This window comes from Tursiops truncatus, chromosome 20 (genome assembly GCF_011762595.2).
Source record: "Tursiops truncatus isolate mTurTru1 chromosome 20, mTurTru1.mat.Y, whole genome shotgun sequence".
Classification (NCBI taxonomy): domain Eukaryota; kingdom Metazoa; phylum Chordata; class Mammalia; order Artiodactyla; family Delphinidae; genus Tursiops; species Tursiops truncatus.
In genome coordinates this window covers 16,823,603-16,845,313 of record NC_047053.1, presented here as the reverse complement: position 1 = coordinate 16,845,313, position 21,711 = coordinate 16,823,603, and the positions used below count along the sequence as shown (strand labels likewise).

Genomic DNA, 21,711 nt, shown 5'->3' with positions numbered 1-21,711 from the left:
CGAAAGTTATTTCTTGGCTAGAAATGTAAGAAAAATAAACCATCCATTAGTTTATTAATTAATCTTCCACATTGCAAACAATAGTAGGAATCCAACCTGGTATACGCACATTGGCCAAAGAGGAGAGGCAGTCGTGCCCAGGAAAAAATTCATGAATCAGAGCACTCAGATGTTTATGAAGGGCCAAAACCATCTGTTAAGTTAATTAAGGCCATGACTGAATTATAGGCATGTAGGAAGCATGTGCTGAGCCAGGATCCCCTTTAAGAAGGAAAATTTTCGTGCAGAATCTACACATATTATTAACAGGCTATCTTATTTTTAAAACATAAATGATTAGTGCTGAGATAAATATCTCAAATTTTTAAAAATACTGCAAAAGTACAAAATGGAGAAGCTATAGCTCAATGTTCATATGGAAAAGGCTAAAGAGTTTAAATGATTAAAAGCTTAATCTAAAATAATGCAATCCTTGACTGTATTAGTAGAAACATCATATGCAGACACAGCAGGTTAACAGTTTTCATCAATTATTATACCACATCTAGAACACTAAATTCAGACCTTAATATGTCATTTTCATTGAAAAAAAGCAACAAAGATTCTTTCCAGAAGAGAAGCATACCAGATGGAGGAGGGTTTTGAAAGCAGGTCAAGTAAGAAATTCAACAAATATGTACTAGATGCCTACGACATGCCAGATACTGTTCTAGGGACCAGGAACTGGGTGCTGGACAAGCCAGACAAGGCTCCTGCTTTCATCAAGCTAAAACAAGGGTAGGGGAAGACAGCTGAAGCACTGGAAAGACACTGGACTGAATGTTGACTATTTACTAACCATGTGATGATATGTCTTTCATTTAACAGTACTTGTGCCGCAGTTTCCTTAGCTGTAAAAACAGAGGAAACAAAGTGCATACCTACACACACTTTTGAAGAACCCTTAGCAGTACAGTATAACTTTATTCAAATATCTGCAGTGCTGTCTTTGTGTGTGCGTGTGTGTGTGTGTATGGATCTTGTTTTCTTTATTTGATCTCCTGTGCCACTTCTTTTTTTTTTTTGATTAGAGTATAGTTGCTTTACAATACTGTGTTAGTTTATACTGTACAGCAAAGTGAATCAGCTATACATATACATATATCCCCTCTTTTTTGGAGTTCCTTCTCATTTAGGTGACCACAGAGCACTGAGTAGAGTTCCCTGTGCTATACAGTAGGTTCTCATTAGTTATCTATTTTATACATAGTATCGATAGTGTATATATGTCAATCCCAACCTCCCAATTAATCCCACCCCCCCTGCAGTGCTGTCTTATGGAAGAATCAGAAGGGTTCTATAGAGCTCCAAAAAAAGAGAGAGGATTATGATAGCTGGGAGTGATAGGGACATGAGTTGATCTTGGTTGGAGAAAAATTTTTAAATACTTGGCTCTTTACAGAAAGAAATTTATCCATATCCAAAATACAAAGTAGTTGTAAAGCCTAGAAACACATATTATTTTAACTTGACACAATGAAATCCTTGATTAATTCTGCAGCAAACTGAAAGCTAAGGTTTATCAGAGCCACAAATTATCTGAGGCAATGCAAATAAGAACAACCCATTGAACATATCCTATCATACAGTGGCTCTCAACTGGGGGCAATTTTGTTCCCCAGGGAATATCTGAAAAATGTCTGTAGACATTTTTGTTTTTCATGACTGGCTGGGGGGCAAGAGATGCTGCTGGTGTCTAGTCGGTAGACGCTAAAGATGCTGTTAAACATCCCACAATGCACAGGACAGTCCCCTACAACAAAGAATTAACCATGCCAAAATGTCAGTAGTGCCAAAGTTGGAAAACCCTGATGTAAAGTATCTCTAAACCATTCATTATGTATATTTGACTGTTTCCAGACTTTATGGGCACTGTAGTTGGCTCTTCATTAGAAGTTTTCAAGCAAAACCTACAAGACTGGCATCTCTGTGACTGTTCAGCTCATCCTGCTTCCCCGGCATTAACAATGTGCTTGGCAGCTAGCGGAAATTCGATACTTCCTATATGTGTTGTCAGACTGTTCACTCACCAGGCTTAAGAGAGATAAGATTCACCTTAAGGATCATCCAAATTGAAGCATTTTCTTATCCTAAAAAATTATTTCATAGTAGATTTGATGATTATTTTCCCTGATAAGAGTATCAGCCAGAGCTTGGATGGGAGTGGAGTTTGGGAGAGAATGGATACATGTATATGTATGGCTGAGTTGCTCTGTTGTACACCTGAAACTATCACAACATTGTCAATCAGCTATACTCCCATATAAAATAAAAAGTAAAAAAAAAAAAAGAGTATCAGCCAGGAAGCTGTCCCTTGGCCATTATGTACAAATACATATACATATAAAATTTCACGGACTTCCCTGGTGGCACAGTAGTTAAGAATCCGCCTGCTGGGCTTCCCTGGTGGCACAGTGGTTAAGAATCTGCCTGCCAATGCAGGGGACATAGGTTCAAGCCCTGGCCCGGGAAGATCCCACATGCCGTGGAGCAACTAAGCCCATGTGCCACAACTACTGAGCCTGAGTTCTAGAGCCCGCAAGCCACAACTACTGAGCCCACGTGCCACAACTACTGAAGCCTGCGCACCTAGAGCCCGTGCTCTGCAACGAGAAGCCACTGCAATGAGAAGCACGCCCACTGCAACAAAGAGTAGCCCCCACTCACCGCAACTAGAGAAAGCCCGCACACAGCAACGAAGACCCAACACAGCCAAAAATTAATTAATTAATTAATTAATTAAAAAAAAAAAGAACCGCCTGCCAATGCAGGGGACACGTGTTCAGTCCCTGGTCCAGGAAGATCCCACATGCCGCAGAGCAACTAAGCCCGCGAGCCACAACTACTGAGCCCACGCGCCTAGAGCCCGTGCTCCACAACAGGAGAAGCCACTGCAAAGAGAAGCCCGCACACCAAAATGAAGAGTAGCCCCCACACCACAACGAAGAGTAGCCCCCACTCTCCACAACTAGAGAAAGCCCGTGCACAGCAACGAAGACCCAACACAACCAATAAATAAATTAATTAATTAAATTAAATTAAAAAGTCAAAATTCTAACTTCCCAGAGGATATTTGGAATGAATAAATAGGTCAGTAAATAATTTTTAAAGTTTATTTTAAGTCATTTTCTAAAACTTTTTAAAAATGAATGTCAAGTTAATAACATTTAAGTAGCTATTATTTATGTTTATCTCCAATTAATTTATACTTGGATTGAAATTTTCATTTTTTTAAAAAATTAAGTACTTGGCATTACAAAAACTAAAGATAACTTTGCATTTTATTTAATAAAACATGACTGCCATGCTCTTTTGGCTATAATTTTTTGGGCTAAATAATCCCAAAATATATGGTGTAGCAAACTTCTCTATTTGAACATCTAAGATAAACAATCCTCAGAAACAATGGCTGACAACTGGATCAGAGTGAACTAGAACTGTATAAAACCAAAATATTTTACTGACTGAGGGAACTTGGAAAAAGAGATGTATGCCAGGAAGAAAGCTGTTTAAATTATCTTTTAAGTGTGAAGTGGCTAATTTACTATTAAAACCAATAGGTGAAAACATGCCACATGCCACATTTTCATGTGAAATGACATGATGCGACTATAATGGTAACTATACACAGAAAAGTCAAAGAAACCAAGGACTTTTCTGAGGTAGTTACAATGGTCATACATACAGCCACTGCCCACTGCCATGCAAAACAGTGACTGGTTGGCATCTGATCATGTGAGCGACAGTAGCCAAAAAGAATAGAAAATAAGAAGCAGAAGACAAAGCACTACCAATCGATGTCAAGAGTTGCCATGTATAATACTCCGGCTATACATGAATACCAAGAAATGACTTCTACCATCTTCTAATTGTCTTTTTAAATTGGTTCTATTTGAGTTTCCAAATTAAGAGTATTAATCTGTGAGAATGCTTATTTGAAAATATCTACTTTTATTAAGTTTAAACAGAGTCAAACTTTAATATCAAAGTGCCTATCATTTTAAATGTTCAAAGCATGTTTAATGAAATATGAAATATTTTTATTTTAAATATAAACTTTAAATTTTATTTGTAATTTCCTGTGTGCAATATTCAGCATCCAATGGGCAAAACTGTGCATTAGTAGGAACATTCACTCTAACCCAGGAGTCAGCTTCCCTTACTCACCCCCAAAAGATGAGGAGTTAATCAAAATATTTTGATTCATAAGGAAAGATTAAAGGAAAAAGAAACTAAAAAAAGAAAGAAAAAGTGACGTTCATTAAGATTTTAACAGCATTTTGTTAGAAAATATCTCTAAGAAAAGTAAGTTAAACTCACTGAAATAGTGGAAAACATACATCATTAACTAGTATTGCAACAATATTGCAGTATTCAACATACCACAATACTTACTGAAAAGAAAGGTCTCATTTGATTTTCTAAAAAAATCAAAACAGCAAGAATGGGATAAAGGCACTGAAAACGCAACTGCAAGAAAGTGGAATTCAAAATTCACGATTAATCTTACCGGTGCCATTCGTATCGCTGGGTGCGCTCCACAACCCTGGACTGCTTTATGAAGTGTTTCACCAAACATATTTCGAAGTTCAACTGAGTGACAATATACGGCATCAATCTTAGGCCACCAATCCAACGCAGACTGGAAAAAAACAGAGACCATAAGAAAGGAAAAGTCCAAATTTGCATGAGTTATATGCTCTGGTAATCACTGTAGTTTTATGGTTTATCACTTTGTGAGAAATTTCCTAAGACCATGCAAACACACACTATGATTTCCAAAGTCTTCAAGTAATGTCTTTAATTCAAACACCAAACCATACATCTATTTTAAAATATCATAATGAACATGAAACAAATCACTCACTACGTAAGTGTGAGCATTTGAGACTGTCTTTTCTCACTGATAATTTAGTGAATCTGAAAAACAAAGTTTTTAGAGGGCTAATTCTGTAGGCAATCTTTTTCTTTTTTATAAGTTTAATGTTTTACACATTTCAGAAACATATGCATATATAGTATATATTTCCCAAGGCAAGAATTCTATTATCAGTTTTAAAAGAGATTAGTGGTTCAACACAGTGTTGAAGGAATATGTGATAAACCATTACTTATATGCCTACAGACAAACAATGATAATTACAACATGAAATTAGTAAATGAGATAAAGCTATTAGTAAACCTATAATCTTAAATTGATATGCAATGATGGCACAATACATGAGAAGACTAACGATCACCACAAAGACAAAATGATCATAGCTAAATATTTTTTTAAGTAATTATTTTATGTAAATATTTTTCTACAGTTTAACCTGTTTATTTAGCTTTGATTCTAGTTTTTAGTGCCTATTTTATTTGAAAGTGTATCTTTTACTTTTACTTTTAAATGAATTAATTACTATATTATGGAAAATGACAATTATGAAAATCACTAAAACTATTAAGTTTGTCTATCAGTGAATACAAAAATGACTGGATGAATTTTCACTATATAGAGAGAGTATGCAAGGAATAGGATGACTTAAAATACAGGCTTCCAATTTATAAAACTCCTGCTATAAGAAATACCTGAAAGAACAATTTGAAACACTAGATAAGGGGATGTGATAGCTTCACATCCTATGCCCAAGTTCCTTCTACTTTGAAACTAAGCTAATTAAATTCTCAACATTTAATTTTTTTGGCCATAACTCTCAGAATATTTACAGTAGCATCAGGTTATATTACCTAAACCCCAAATTTTGGATTACAAACTCTATTTACTGTATAGTATACTATAAAACCAATTTATAAAATACAATCAATACTGAACTCCATTTATGAAAAAACTCCTAAGTTATGAGGGAAGAAATACTTTTATTTGGATAGTATGATTGTTTCTATTTTTCTCTCAAACTCTTAATTTACTTCCTAACAAATGATCAAGTTTTATTAGTTTCGTTATATAATGAATTCTTTAAATGTTAGTCAATTTGGTCACCTGACTTGCACAGAGCAATCAATACACCTTGATTTCCATATATCTACTAATTTATACAGCTTGTGTTAATCAGCTTAAAGTAACAAAGACTGAATAATCACAAAATGCTTTGAGGTAAGAGTCCTCACTCTACTGACCCTATAATATCTTGTCAGAAACTGCTGAACTAAAGACATATGCATCCCATGTAACATCCTATCCAAACTACGATGTCATTTTGATAGCTGCTGAAATTGTATCATGGTACCACGTATACCCTATTAAATAACTTGATTTTAACTTAAGATTTAGTTATTTTCAAATTTTCTATTTTTCATAATATATAAAATCATTCATTTTAAAGTAAAATTTAAAGATACACTTTCAAATAAAATAGGCACTAAAACCTAGACATTATGTAGTTGGTAAAAATTTTAGTTTTCCAAGCAGTTATTAAATGTGTCCTTTCTGAAACCAGTCAACTAAGGTAGACTTATTCTTTTTTGTCCTTGAAAATTCTAAGTTCATTGCCAAACAAATGGCAATACTTTCATAATATAAGCAAACCATGTGGCAATTCTTCAAGATTATTTCAATAAATTTCACATGCCTTGGAAATGATTTCTTCAACCAAACCCACTCAATAGAATGAGATCATCTCATTCTCAATATGTGAACTATCCATAAGTAAACTACACTCAACTGCCATAAGGAAAAAACAATACTAAGTACTATACCAGCTATAGCACGTTCCACTGATGGGAGAGATATTTGGTTCATATATGTACATATTATTTCTTTAACTGCCCAATTATAACAACATATCTAACCTAACCTAAAGGAAGTGTATGAAGATTAAGCACATAACACAGATCTTTTAACTACAATTCATATCTTATGGCATTCCGTAATAAAAAAGGTGACGGTACTAAACGTACCATTTTAGAAACTGATAAAAGCTTAAATTATAATCAAATTCAAATAGTGACTGGATTTTCAGATTTCTTAAGAAGAAACAGTGGACTCTTTTAGACCTAAACACAATACTTATGAACTGAACATGAGTATGTTTCATGAAAGCAAAATAAAACTGCAAACATCATTACTACTTCTATATACACCCTCAAAACCACATCATTTATCTAATTTGAGAATGTGGTAATTTTAAAAAATCTGTGAGCTGGCTGAAAAAGCAAGGAAGAAGAAAACTTATGAGGTGTATTGAACCAAGAATCATTTAAAAGGAAATCTCTTTTTTTTTTTTTTTTTTTTGGCAGTACGTGGACCTCTCACCGCTGTGGCCTCTCCTGTCATGGAGCACAGGCTCCGGACACACAGGCTCAGCAGCCATGGCTCACGGGCCCAGCCGCTCCGTGGCATGTGGGATCCTCCCGGACCGGGGCATGAACCTGCGTCCCCTGCATCAGCAGGCAGACTCTCAACCACTGCGCCACCAGGGAAGCCCAAAAGGAAATCTTATACTACAAATAAATTTAAGATTAGGAGTCCAAATATCTAAGAAAAATTTTATGTGATTTCAAGACAGAATATTTCCATAATATCTACATTAAGTGAGATTCTATAACAGTCAATTCCATAAATTAGCATATTTACTTTATACACAGTCCTTTTCAATCAGAAATTACTTCAGATTCAATTATCTCTTAGCCTCAAACCAAAGGAAAGAAAAACCCTAACAAGAAACAATTTATCAAACAATCTATTGTAATAAAGTATCATTATCTAAGGTCCAACTATGAAAGATATTTTATAGACTCAAATTTATGTTCCTTTTCAAGCTAGTCATTAAAAGGTTACTAACACTTAATATTTTAAAAGTTAGTCAACATAGGTTTTTCTTTATAAAAATAGATTTCGTATGTATGTGGCCTCTGATACAGACACACTCCACCTTCACACATGCAGTACTCATTAGAGTACAGAAGGATGCACAACCACTTCACCATATACATTGAGGCATGCATGAAGTACCACTCCAGGCATGCTTTAAACCCACAAAGGAGCAGCTCAGCCACTTACAGCAGTGCCAAGTCCATGCTTGAAAGTGCTCTATATATTCAATTGTAGACAAAAATATTTCACAATTAAAGTAACTAGCCACAGAGTATCAAAAAAGTATACACTTGGGTTTATTAAATACAAGCTTTAAGCATTTATGTAAACCATCCACTCTAATAAATAGAATGTTTTTAGTATTATAAACCAAAGGAGAAAAAAGTAATAGTATTTTATTTCTGAATTACACATAAACATGAAGGGTAAAAGTCATTGTTTTTAAATTAATGGCCTTGAAAGTAAACAAGGGTACAATGTCTTAGCTCATTACACTGGCAAAAGCAAAATAAAAATTTTTCTAAGTTTTTAATACAAACATACCTTATCTGCAATATCAGATTCATTAAAATTTCCCTTTTGCAAAAAACTGTAGTTAATGTTACTTCTACCTATAACTGATCCTCAACTGAGAGAGGAATCATTCCCTTAGGCACTTTTAGTTATTCATAGTGTCTGGGGGCAGAGATGGGAGAGGAGGGAAGTGGCAAAAAAGGTATTGAATGAAATGAGGACCAGGGATGCTCAATGTCCTACAATGCACAAGGCAGTCCTGCATTGTAAAGATTGTCCTGACCAAAAATGCTACTTGCACCCCACTGAGAAAAACCAAATGTGTCACTACATAGTTTTATTAATAGTTATTATTCCTCTGCAGGAATGGATAAAAGAAAATGTGGAAGAATTTGATATAGTTCAATACATCCAAGGCAAATGAAGGTGAGAAGGATATTTTTAACTCACTAGAGACACTCTTTTAAAATGAAATTTGATTATAAAGAGGACAAATATACCCAAGTTATCAATGATTAAAGTCCTTTTTAAGGGAGGAAAACAGGAAAAAGTTGAACAATTTACACTTACGTGTGAATATCTAAAAATGGATAAAAGTGGAGCTATGGTAAATAACACTTGAAAACCTTCAAAATATGATCAGAAGAACAGAATTTTTTAAATCCACGGTCCAAATCTAATACGGTTACTATCTTTCTACTTGATGTACTCACATCAGAGTTGAAGGTTTCACAAGTACCTTTTAATACGTTTGCTTATTTTGTCTGATATGCTTTTATATCATGTAAACACCTCTAAGTGTTAATGTTTCATTTGTTTAAGGAAGACTAAAAAGTGCAATCAAATATGGTCTCACCATTTTTTTAATATACATAATGCGCTACAACATAAATACTACTACTTTTAACTTAAACAGTAAGGTGACAAGTAAGAACGTATCAAATGCTGGGAAAGGGCTAAGAGTATTAAAATAATATGTGAAGAGCTTTGGGATGAAAATGTTAAATTATACTTTCAGTGGCATTGTTCTCAAGGGCTTCTGATCCAAATATCTTTTAAGTTTAATCTTTCCAAAGGATCCCACTAACTCCATCTTCCTCAATAAGGGCCCTGAGGTCAAGATTAAATATGAAAAATACAATTGTATATCAGTTATTAGATAGAATCATGTGTGAGAAATCTTCCTATATCATACATCTAAATTCAAAATCTTTTGTAAACCAAAAACGTCTTTCTTAAAAAGAAATAAAAAAGGAGTAAAGAAAAAAAAATTTTAAGTAATTTAGCAATACCTTTTGGACTTACATTGGTGATGATTCGATGGAGTGAATTTACCAGCACATAGTGAAATGTAGAAGGGGAATTCTGAGCCAGACAGATCTACAGAGGAAAGAAAAAAAATGATTATTACTTTTATGAGAAAAATATATAGTAATATATATGAGGACAAAAGGAACAACAAAAAGAAAGTTTTTTTTTAAAATAGAATAAATTTTTAAGGTCTTTAAATTAACTTTAACATATAATAATGAGCAATACTGATAAAGGTGTAATCTATTCATTTGTCTACTCTTTTCACATTTAAAAGGATCAACAGCATCAGTAAACACAATTGGATCAAAACCAATGCTCTCACCTTAAAGTGTTGGTTGTTGTGAGGGCTTATACGAAAGCAAGAAACAAGGCAGTCAATCATTAGATCCACATCTGCAGGCTGACTGCCTCTTGAGAATGGTTTACTTGGATTAAAAAGCAGGTTCTATGAAAATCCCAATAGAAAACAAAAGCCTTTAAACAGTCATGCAGTATTTTTTCTACTAGTATTTAATAATAACACATCATCCACACAGATGGCAGTAACATTTAGTTCCCAGACAAAGCACTAATATTGTGGTTCATCAGTCTGACAAAATTCAAAATTCTTACTATACCATATATGGTTCCTTTCAGGCCCAAATTTCTACATTATTTTAAACACAAGTCTGAATATTTATGCTAATTTAAGAAAACGGGTTCATTCTGTGTTTTCTTCATATTCTAAGCCACCTTATGTAGCCAGAGGAACAGTAACAAAAGCAGGTCCTAAGAACTTAATAAAAGAAGACTCAGAACTTCTGTGTTGCAATGATCTTTGACAGTGATCTAGTATACTATTTATACTACAAGTTTATTCTTCATTTAACGTTTTTTAAGTTTGTATAAGAGAAACAATAAGCATGTTACCTTAAGATCAACCACCATGGACTGAACTAGTAAGAAGATGACAGAGTTATCTTCCCAATTGATGTAAGTACTTGCTTTACACAGTTTGACACAGGCAATTGCAGCGCTTTCAGTCAGCTGCCTGCTTCCTCCGTGGCCGGCAAGTGCTTTTCGTAGACTGTCCAGAAACAACTTCTACAAAATTCAAATACAGCAATTAGATAATATGTGCAGTTTCTTAGATTTCAGACTTACTTAATAAAGTAGGAAATTAGCCTCTAAAAATTATACTCTAGAAACATATAATTGATATTTGTGGTTTTAAATTTCATAATTTAAGTAGCTGTCATTTAAATGTTTCTTGAATACAAAAAAAGGAACCTGTTCTTCCCTTTCTTTGTTGAATTATTAAAGGAACATGAGAAAACATCCTTCCCAAACAATGCAGTTGACTTCCCAACCCTGAATTTAGCTGATCAAATTCTTTTTTTTTCTCTCTTTTTTATATTATCTTTAATTTCTAAATATTATAGTTTCTTGGTTAATGTCTATCTCAAATTGTTCCATCTTTATCTAAAACTCCAGGCTATATTCAAGCTTCAGCCTTCTAACTAAGGATATATCTAAGGCTGTTCTAGTGCTCTAAATTCCATTCCTCATAGAAAGTTATGCATTCTTGTGATCTCAAGCCCTCTCTACAGCTCATTAACAAATTTCTCCCTTTGGCCTTACTCCTAACTGAAAATAATACATCTATACTTACACACCTTCTCAAATATAACCTGCCAAAAGCTAAACTCATGCAACAACAGCAGAATATACATTCTTCTCAAACACACAAGCAACAATTTCCAGGATGGACCATATGTTAGGCCACAAGTCTTAATAAATTTAAAGAGATTAAAATAATATATATAATCTTTCTGATCACAATGAAATGAAACTAGAAATCAACAGCAGAAGGAAAACTGGAAAATTCACAAATGTGTAAAAATTAAACAACACCCTTGGTCAAAGAAAAAAACCACAAGGAAAATTAGAAAATATCTTGAGACAAATCAAAGTAAAAATACAACACACCAAAAATTAAAGAAAACAGTGCTAAGTGGAAATTTTATAGCTGGAAACTCTTACATTAAAAAAGAAGAAAGTTCTCAAATCAATATGAAATAGAGAATAGAAAAACAGGGGAAAAAATCAACAAAATCAAAAGTTGGCTCTTTGCAAAGGTCAAGAAATTTACAAACCTTTAGCTAAATTAAGAAAAAAAGAAGACTCAAATTACTAAAGATCAGAATTGAAAATGAGGACATTACTGTTTTTACAGAAATAAAGATTATTACACTATGAAAAATTATACACCAACAAACAGGATAATCCAGACAAATGGGCAAATTCCTAGAAACACACAATCTACCAACACTGGCTCATTAAGAAACAGAAAATCTAAATAGAACTATAACTAGCAAGGAGATGAAATCAGTAATAAAAAACCTCCCTACAAAGAAAAAGCCCAGGATCAGACAGCTTCACTGGTGAATACTCTATCAAGTATTTAAAGAAGAATTAACACCAGTCCTTCTCAAACACTTCCGGAAAATTAAAGGAGAAGGAACACTTCCTAACTCATCCCATGAGGCTAGCAATACTCTAATATGAAGGCCAGACAAAAACACTGCAAGAAAACTATGGACAAATTTCCCTTAAGAATATCTATGAAAGAATCCTCAACATGAATTAGCAAACCAAATCCAGCAGTATAGTAAAAGGATTATATACTATGACCAAGTGGGATTTATTCCTAGAGGACATGAATGGTTCAACAACAAAATCAATCAACATAATACATCACATAAATAAAATGAAGGGAAAAAAATCATCACCATTGATGCAGAAAAAGCATTTGGCAAAATTCAACACCCTCCAACGACAGAAACACTGAGTAAGCTTCCTCAACATGATAAAAGCTATATATGAACAACCCATAGCGAACATCATACTTAATGGTGAACAACTGAAAGCTATTGGTCTAATATTAGGAACAAGATATGGACGCCTGCTTTTGCCACTTCTATTAAACATACTAGTGGAAGTTCTATGCAGAGCAATTAGAAAAAGAAAAGGAAATGAGAAAAGAAAAAGAAATAAAAGTCATCCAAACTGGAAAGGAAGAAGTTATCTCTGTTCTCAGATGACATGATCTATTGTAGAAAACCTTGAAGATAACACACAAACACACAAAAAGCCTGTTAGAGCTAATAAACAAATTCAGCAAAGTTGTAGGATACAAAATCAACACACAAAAGTCAACTGCATTTCTATACACCAGCAATGAAAAATTTAAAAAGAAAATTAAGAAAACAATTCCACTTATGAAAGCATCAAAAAGAATAAAATACTTAGGAATTAACCAAAGAGATGAAAGACTTGCACAATGAAAGCTATAAAACAGTGCTGAAAGAAATCAAAGAAGATATAAATGAAAGCACATCCCATGTTCAAGGATTGGAAACTTAACACTGTTAAGATGGCAATACTATCCAAAGCACTCTACAGATTCAATGTAGTCCTTATCAAAACCCCAATAGTGTTTTTTGCAGAAACAGAAAAACCCATCCAAAAATTCATATGGTATTTCAAAGGAAGCCAAAAAGCCAAAACAATCTTGAAAAAGAAGAACAAAGTTGGAAGACTCAAACTTCCTGATTTCAAAATTTACTACAAAGCTACAGTAATCAAAACTCTGTGATACTGGTATAAAGACAGACATATAGACCACTGCAATAGAAGAGAAAGTGCATAAAGATATCCTCAAATATATGATCAAATTCAGTGGAGAAAGTACAGTTTTTTTCAACAAAGAGAGCTGGAAAAACTGGATGTCCACATGCAAAAGAATGAAGTCAGATCCTTCCCTTACTCTATATACAAAAATGAACTCAAAATGGATCAAAGATCTAAACAACTAAAGCTATAAAATCCTATAAGAGAATATACAAGACAATCTTTACAACACCGAATTTGGCAATGATTTCTTGATATGATACCAGAAAAAGCACAAGCAACAAAAAATAAACTGGACTTCATCAAAATTAAAAAGCTTTTGTGTATCAAAGGACATTATTGAGGTGAAATGACAATCCACAGAATGAAAGAAAATATTTGCAAATCATATATCTGAAAAGGGATTAATATCCGCAATATTTAAAGAACTCCTACAACTCAACAACACAAAAACACTGTGAGTGTACTCAACACCACTGAACTGTACACTTAAAAACAGTTAAAAGGGTAAAATTTTTGCTACTTCACCACAACATAAATAAGTAAATAAAAATTTAAAAGCTAAACTCATATTTCCTCTGAACCAACTCCCACTTTGGACTTCCTTTTGATCAGTCTCAAACACTATTCTGCATATCTCACCTCTAACACTAATCTTTAGACTTCTCCTAGTTGCCTAAAGAATAAAGTTTAAATCCAAACTGGCTCACAATGTCTTCCAGATTACTCACATCTGCTCTTCATCTTCACTTCTTGTAACTGCCTGTGTGAACCTTCCACTCTCTAGCTAACTTTTCTGAACATACCTTCAACATTTTTATATCCATTTTCTTGATTACCCTGGCTTGAACAACACTCACTTTCTTTCTCTAATCTAAATTCCTTTCTTGTTTCAGGTTCAACTAAGGTTCCACACTCTTCCATAAAACCTTCCTAACTATCCAAGCTTCATCTGAATCCTTACAGCACACATAGCCTGTATTATTATCCTAGTAAACAGGTACTCTTGATAAATAACTTTTTGTCCATAAAGGAATAACGGGGACTTCCCTGGTGGCACAGTGGTTAAGAATCCGCCTGCCAATGCAGGGAACATGGGTTCGATCCCTGGTCTGGGAAGATCTCACATGCCACGGAGCAACTAAACCTGTGAGCCACAACTACTGAGCCCACGTGCGCCTAGAGCCAGTGCTCCGCAACAAGAGAAGCCACCGCAATGAGAACCCCACGCGCCACAATGAAGAGCAGCCCCGACTCGCTGCAACTAGAGAAAGCCCGCACGCAGCAACAAAGACCCAACACAGCCAAATATATATATTATTTATTTATTTATTTTAAAAAGAAATAACTGGGAATTCTAGGGAGACAGCAGTCTTAAGCCATCCTTGACTGCTGATCTCTCCTCTAGCTCCTTTATTCCTTGGTTCCCATGTTCACCTCTTGTTCCTGGAGATATAGCCATATTTCTCAGCCTCTCTTGCAGTTAAATGTGGCTATATGACTGAGTTCAACTAATGAAATGTGAATGAAAGAGATGCATGCTATTTAAGGGCCTGACCCATAAAAATCCTCAGCATGCTTTTTTTCTATGTTATATTTTTCCCTCTGGCTCGCAGAATGGAAACAACTCCCACAGAAGCCATGTATGGAAAATGGCAGTCGTTGCTGGCCAAGGTCCTAAGAAACCACAAAGAGGAGGACTGTCCTGCAGAGCTACTCAGTTCGGCTGCTCAATACTATTTCATTAAGTATAATAAAGTTCTATTTGGTTGAGCCATTATACTACCTACCCTAATACAGTAAGATAGTAATACAACTAAAAATAATAATAAAATTTAGATACTGAAAAATAGAACTGCTTTCCATACACAGTCTGCAGTCTAGGATTGGTGTAAATGAAAGCCTGATCCGATCTGTTTAGGGTTCTATTTGTTTGTTGTTTGTTGCCTTGCTTGCTTTATAATAAAGCACTACGCATGATTACCAAAGCCTGGAAGGAGTTCTGCCACACTGCCAAAGTCAATTGGCTACCTGTGGGAGCCCAGCCAGCTAAACCAAGCATTTCTCACAGCATACTATCTCAAGCCACCTACAGGGTAGTTCTAAGAGTAGTATTAAAGATTTGCATTAAATTCTGTGTCCTATTAAAATTATACACATTCTACTCTGATGACCATGAAACACCTTTTTAAACAAATATGTACCACAATTAATTTTTTTTAATCACGAAAAATGAACAATTTAGAAACTATAAAACATTCCTCTAAGTCGAATATGGCATCATTAAGTAACAGAAATTAGAAATTGATAATTACTAAAATTGAGGAAACTTCATCTGAAAACCAAGACTGCTGCTAAAAAGTAAAATCCAAAGCCTTCCAGATACTTCTACAGTTTTTTAAAAAATTGCAAATAGATGAACTAAACCATTACCTCAGAAAATAAATGTTAGAAAATATAAAGTCAAAATGCCAGGTTTTGGGCTTCCCTGGTGGCGCAGTGGTTAAGAATCCGCCTGCCAATGCAGGGGACATGGATTTGAGCCCTGGTCCAGGAAGATCCCACATGCCGCGGAACAACTAAGCCCATGTGCCACAACTACTGAAGCCCGCACACCTAGAGCCCATGCTTCGCAACAAGAAAAGCCACTGCAATGAGAAGCTTGCACATCACAACGAAGAGTAGCCCCCGCTCACCGCAACTAGAGAAGGCCCACGCACAGCAACAACGACCCAATGCAGCCAAAAAAAAAAAAAAAAGCCAGGTTTTAAAGACCAATAGAATAGATAAACCCTAGTAAACATGAATGAAGAAACATGAGACATATTAGAAATGAGGAAAGAGTTATAAACATGGATATTGAGGAAAATAATTAGAAGAGAATATATAAATATTATAAATAAACATTGTGTCTATATATTTCTATATTATAAATAAAATATGTAGATACAGATATACATAACTCCTTGCTGATAAAATTGAAAAATATATTTCCTAGCAAAGAATAAACTGTCAAAAGTAACCTTAAAGGAGACAAAACTTCCTCAAAAAATTAAAAATAGAATTTACATACAATCCAACCATACCACTTCTGTGTATATATATAAAAGAATTGAAAGCAGAGTCTCAAAGAGATATCTGTATACCCATGTTCACAGCAGTATTATTTGTAATAGCTAAAAGGTGGAAGCAACCCAAAAGTCCAGGGACAAATGAAATTGGATAAACAAAATATAGTATATACAGTCAATGGAATATCACTCAGCCTTAAAGAAAGGAAATTCTGACGCATGTTACAAGGTGGATGAACCTTGAGGACATTATGCTAAGTGAAATAAGACAGCCACAAAAAGACAAACACTCTATATTTCCACTTATATGAGGTATCTAGAGTAGTCAAATTCATTGAGACAGAAAGTAGAATGGTGGCTGTCAGGGGCTAGCAGGAGGGGAATATGGGGAGTTATTGTTTCATAACAAAATGAACAATGGTTATTAAACTTTAGTGTGCACAACAATCGCTTAGAGGGTTTGCTGAAAACAGGTTGCTAGCTGTACCCCACCCCTAGAGCTTCTGTTTCAGCAGACCTAGAGTGGGGATCTAACAATTTGCATTTCTAACAAGTTTCCAGGTGATGCTGATGCTGCTGCTCTTAAGACCACACTCTGAGAAGCACTGAACTAGATCTTGATCCCAATCTCTCTGTCTCATAAAAATTTTTAAAAGTAGACTAGAAGGATATATACCAACCCTTGACAGTGGCTGTTCCCAGGGAAAAAGGAAAGAAAATGGAATTAGTGGAATCAAAGGGGACTTGAGCTTTATCTGGAATTAAAGGAGAATTTATGCAACTATTATTTGTTCAATTTTTAAAATCATATGTAAATAGAAAAAAGATAAGCAATATATCATAATGTTAATATGAGTACGGGTCATTGTTATATTCGTTGTACACTTCAAATATTTCTGCCAAAAAAGATAATATAGTCAAAAGAAATGATGGTCTGGAAAAAATATTTACAACCAACTGAAAATAATGGATTACTGCTCCTAATAAACAAAAAGTCCCATTAAGCTCTACCCACCACCAGTCCCTCCCATCAGGAAACTTACACAAGCCTCTTAGAAAGCCTCATCCACCAGAGGGCAGACAGCAAAAGGAAGAAGAACTACAGTCTGACAGCCTGTGGAACAAAAACCACATTCACAGAAGGACAAGATGAAAAGGCACAGGGCTAGGTACCAGATGAAGGAACAAGATAAAACCCCAGAAAAACAGCTAAATGAAGTGGAGATAGGCAACCTTCCAGAAAAAGAATTCAGAATAATGATAGTGAAGATGATCCAGGACCTCGGAAAAACAATGGAGGCAAAGATCGAAAAGATGCAAGAAATGTTTAACAAACACCTAGAAGAATTAAAGAACAAACAAACAGAGATGAACAATACAATAACTGAAATAAAAAATATACTACAAGTAATCAATAGCAGAATAACTGTGGCAGAAGAACGGATAAGTGACCTGGAAGACAGAATGCTGGAATTCACTGCTGTGGAACAGGATACAGAAAAAAGAATGAAAAGAAATGAAGACAGCCTAAGAGACCTCTGGGACAACATTAAACACAACATTCGCATTATAGGGGTCCCAGAAGGAGAAGAGAGACAGAAAGGACAAGAGAAAATATTTGAAGAGATTATAGTTGAAAACTTCCCTAACATGGGAAAGGAAATAGCCATCCAAGTCCAGGAAGCGCAATGAGTCCCATACAGGATAAACCCAAGTAGAAACACACCAAGACACATAGTAATCAAACTGGCAAAAATTAAACACAAAGAAAAATTACTGAAAGCAGCAAGGGAAAAACAACAAATAACATACAAGGGAACTCCCATAAAGTTAACAGCTGATTTCTCAGCAGAAACTCTACAAGCCAGAAGGGAGTGGCATGATATACTTAAAGTGATGAAAGGGAAGAACCTACAACCAAGACTACCCAGCAAGGATCTCATTCAGGTTTGATGGAGAAATCAAAAGCTTTACAGACAAGCAAAAGCTAAGAGAATTCAGCACCACCAAACCAGCTGTACAACAAATGCTAAAGGAACTTCTCTAAGTGGGAAACAGAAGAAAAGGACCTACAAAAACAAACCCAAAACAATTAAGAAAATGGTCATAGGAACATACATATCAATAATTACCTTACACATGAATGGATTAAATGCTCCAACCAAAAGACACAGGAAGGCTCAATGGATACAAAAACAAGACCCATATATATGCTGTCTACAAGAGACCCACTTCAGACCTAGGGACACATACACACTGAAAGTGAGGGGATGGAAAAAGATATTCCATGCAAATGGAAATCAAAAGAAAGCTGGAGTAGCAATACTCATATCAGATAAACTAGACTTTAAAATAAAGAATGTTACAAGAGACAAGGAAGGACACTCCATAATGATCAAGGAATCAATCCAAGAAGAAGATATAACAATTATAAATATATATGCCCCCAACATCGGAGCACCTCAATACAGAAGGCAACTGCTAACAGCTATAAAAGAGGAAATCGACACTAACACAGTAATAGTGATGGACTTTAACACCTCACTTACACCAGTGGACAGATCAACCAAAATGAAAATAAATAAGGAAAACAGAAGCTTTAAATGACACAATAGACCAGATAGATTTAATTGATATTTATAGGACATTCCATCCAAAAACAGCAGATTACACTTTCTTCTCAAGTGCGCATGGAACATTCTCCAGGATAGATCACATCTTGAGTCACAAATCAAGCCTCAGTAAATTTAACAAAATTGAAATCATATCAAACATCTTTTCTGACCACAACGCTAGGAGATTAGAAATGAATTACAGGGAGAAAAACGTAAAGAACACAAACACATGGAGGCTAAACAATACGTCAGTAAATAACCAAGGGATCACTGAAGAAATCAAAGAGGAAATCAAAAAATACCTAGAGAAAAATGACAATGAATACACGACGATCCAAAACCTATGGGATGCAGCAAAAGCAGTTCTAAGAGGGAAGTTTATAGCTATACAAGCCTACCTCAAGAAACAAGAAAAATCTCATAAACAATCTAACCTTACACCTAAAGGAACTAGAGAAAGAAGAACAAACAAAACCCAAAGTTAGCAGAAGGAAAGAAATCATAAAGATCAGAGCAGAAATAAATGAAATAGAAACAAAGAAAACAAATGCAAAGATCAATAAAACTAAAAGCTGGTTCTTTGAGCAGATTAACAAAATTGATAAATCATTGGTCAGACTCATCGAGAAAAAGAGGGAGAGGTCTCAAATCAATGAAATTAGAAATGAAAAAGGAGAAGTTACAACAGACACCTCAGAAATACAAAGCATCCTAAGAGACTACTACAAGCAACTCTATGCCAATAAAGTAGACAACCTGGAAGAAATGGACAAATTCTTAGAAAGGTATAACCTTCCAAGACTGAACCAGGAAGAAACAGAAAATATGAACACACCAGTCACAAGTAATGATATTGAAACTGTGATTAAAAATCTTCCAACAAACAAAAGTCCAGGACCAGATGGCTTCACAGGTGAATTCTATCAAACATTTAGAGAAGAGCTAACACCCATCCTTCTCAAACTCTTCCCAAAAATTGCAGTGGAAGGAACACTCCCAAACTCATTCTATGAGCCCACCATCACGCTGATACCAAAACCAGACAAAGATACCACAAAAAAAGAAAATTACAGATCAATATCACTGATGAATACAGATGCAAAACTCTGCAACAAAATACTAGCAAACAGAATCCAACAACACATTAAAAGGATCATACACCATGATCAAGTGGGATTTATCCCAGGGATGCAAAGATTCTTCAATACACACAAGGAGAAAAAGGAGAAGAACCATATGATCATCTCAATAGATGCAGAGAAAGCTTTCGACAAAATTCAACACCATTTATGATAAAAACCCTCAAGAAAGTAGGAATATAGGGAACTTACCTCAACATAATAAAGGCCATATATGACAAACACACAGTCAACATCGTCCTCAATGGTGAAAAACTGAAACCTTTCCCCTAAGATCAGGAACAAGACAAGGTTGCCCACTCTCATCACTATTATTCAACATAGTTTTGGAAGTTTTAACCACAGCAGTCAGAGAAGAAAAAGAAATAAAAGGAATCCAAATCGGAAAAGAAGTAAAGCTGTCACTGTTTGCAGATGACTTACTATACATAGAGAATCCTAAAGATGCTAACAGAAAACTACTAGAGCTAATCAATGAATATGGTAAAGTTGCAGGATACAAAATTAATGCACAGAAATCTCTGGCATTCCTATACACTAAGGATGAAAAATCTGAAAGAGAAATTAAGGAAACACTCCCATTTACCACTGCCACAAAAAGAATAAAATATCTAGGAATAAACCTACCTAAGGAACAAAAGATCTGTATGCAGAAAATTATAAGACACTGATGAAAGAAATTAAAGATGATACAAACAGATGGAGAGATATACCATGTTCTTGGATTGGAAGAATCAACACTGTGAAAATGACTATACTACCCAAAGCAATCTACAGATTCACTGCAATCCCTATCAAACTACCACTGGCATTTTTCACAGAACTAGACCAAAAATTTGACAATTTGTACGGAAAAACAAAAGACCCCAAATAGCCAAAGCAATCTTGAGAAAAAAAATGGAGCTGGAGGAATCAGGCTCCCTGACTTCAGACTATACTACAAAGCTACAGTAATCAAGACAGTATGGTGCTGGCACAAAAACAGAAATATAGATCAATGGAACAGGATAGAAAGCCCAGAGATAAACCCACGCACATATGGTCACCCTACCTTTGATAAAGGAGGCAAGAATACACAGTGGAGCAAAGACAGCCTCTTCAAAAAGTGGTGCTGGGAAAACTGGACAGCTACATGTAAAAGAATAAAATTAGAACACTCCCTAACACCATACACAAAAATAAACTCAAAATGGATCAAAGACCTAAATGTAAGGCCAGACACTATCAAACTCTTTGAGGAAAACATAGGCAGAACACTCTATGACATAAATCACAGCAAGATCCCTTTTGACCCACCTCTCAGAGAAATGGAAATAAAAACAAAAATAAAGAAATGGGACCTAATGAAACTTAAAACCTTTTGCACAGCAAAGGAAACCATAAACAAGACAAAAAGACAACCCACAGAATGGGAGAAAATATTTGCAAATGAAGCAACTGACAAAGGATTAATCGCCAAAATTTACAAGCAGCTCATGCAACTCAATATTAAAGAAACGAACAACCCAATCCAAAAATGGGCAGAAGACCTA

The 21,711-nt window shown here is 35.0% G+C and overlaps 1 protein-coding gene across 16 annotated transcripts in view; it reads right to left on the bottom strand.

Annotated features, from left to right (window-relative positions):
• Positions 1-21,711, bottom strand: part of NF1 (neurofibromin 1) — a 251,357-nt gene that overhangs the window by 155,331 nt on the left and 74,315 nt on the right. For all 16 annotated transcript variants that reach the window (XR_012328474.1, XR_012328475.1, XR_012328476.1 and 13 more), the window contains 4 exons: positions 10,592-10,765; positions 10,005-10,127; positions 9,674-9,748; positions 4,550-4,681 (listed from right to left, as the gene is read on the bottom strand). Coding sequence is in view for 13 of the 16 variants with exons in the window: in XM_073797296.1 (XP_073653397.1) it covers positions 4,550-4,681; positions 9,674-9,748; positions 10,005-10,127; positions 10,592-10,765 (504 nt within the window). In the remaining 3 variants the exon portion in view is untranslated. The remainder of the gene's footprint in view (positions 1-4,549; positions 4,682-9,673; positions 9,749-10,004; positions 10,128-10,591; positions 10,766-21,711) is intronic.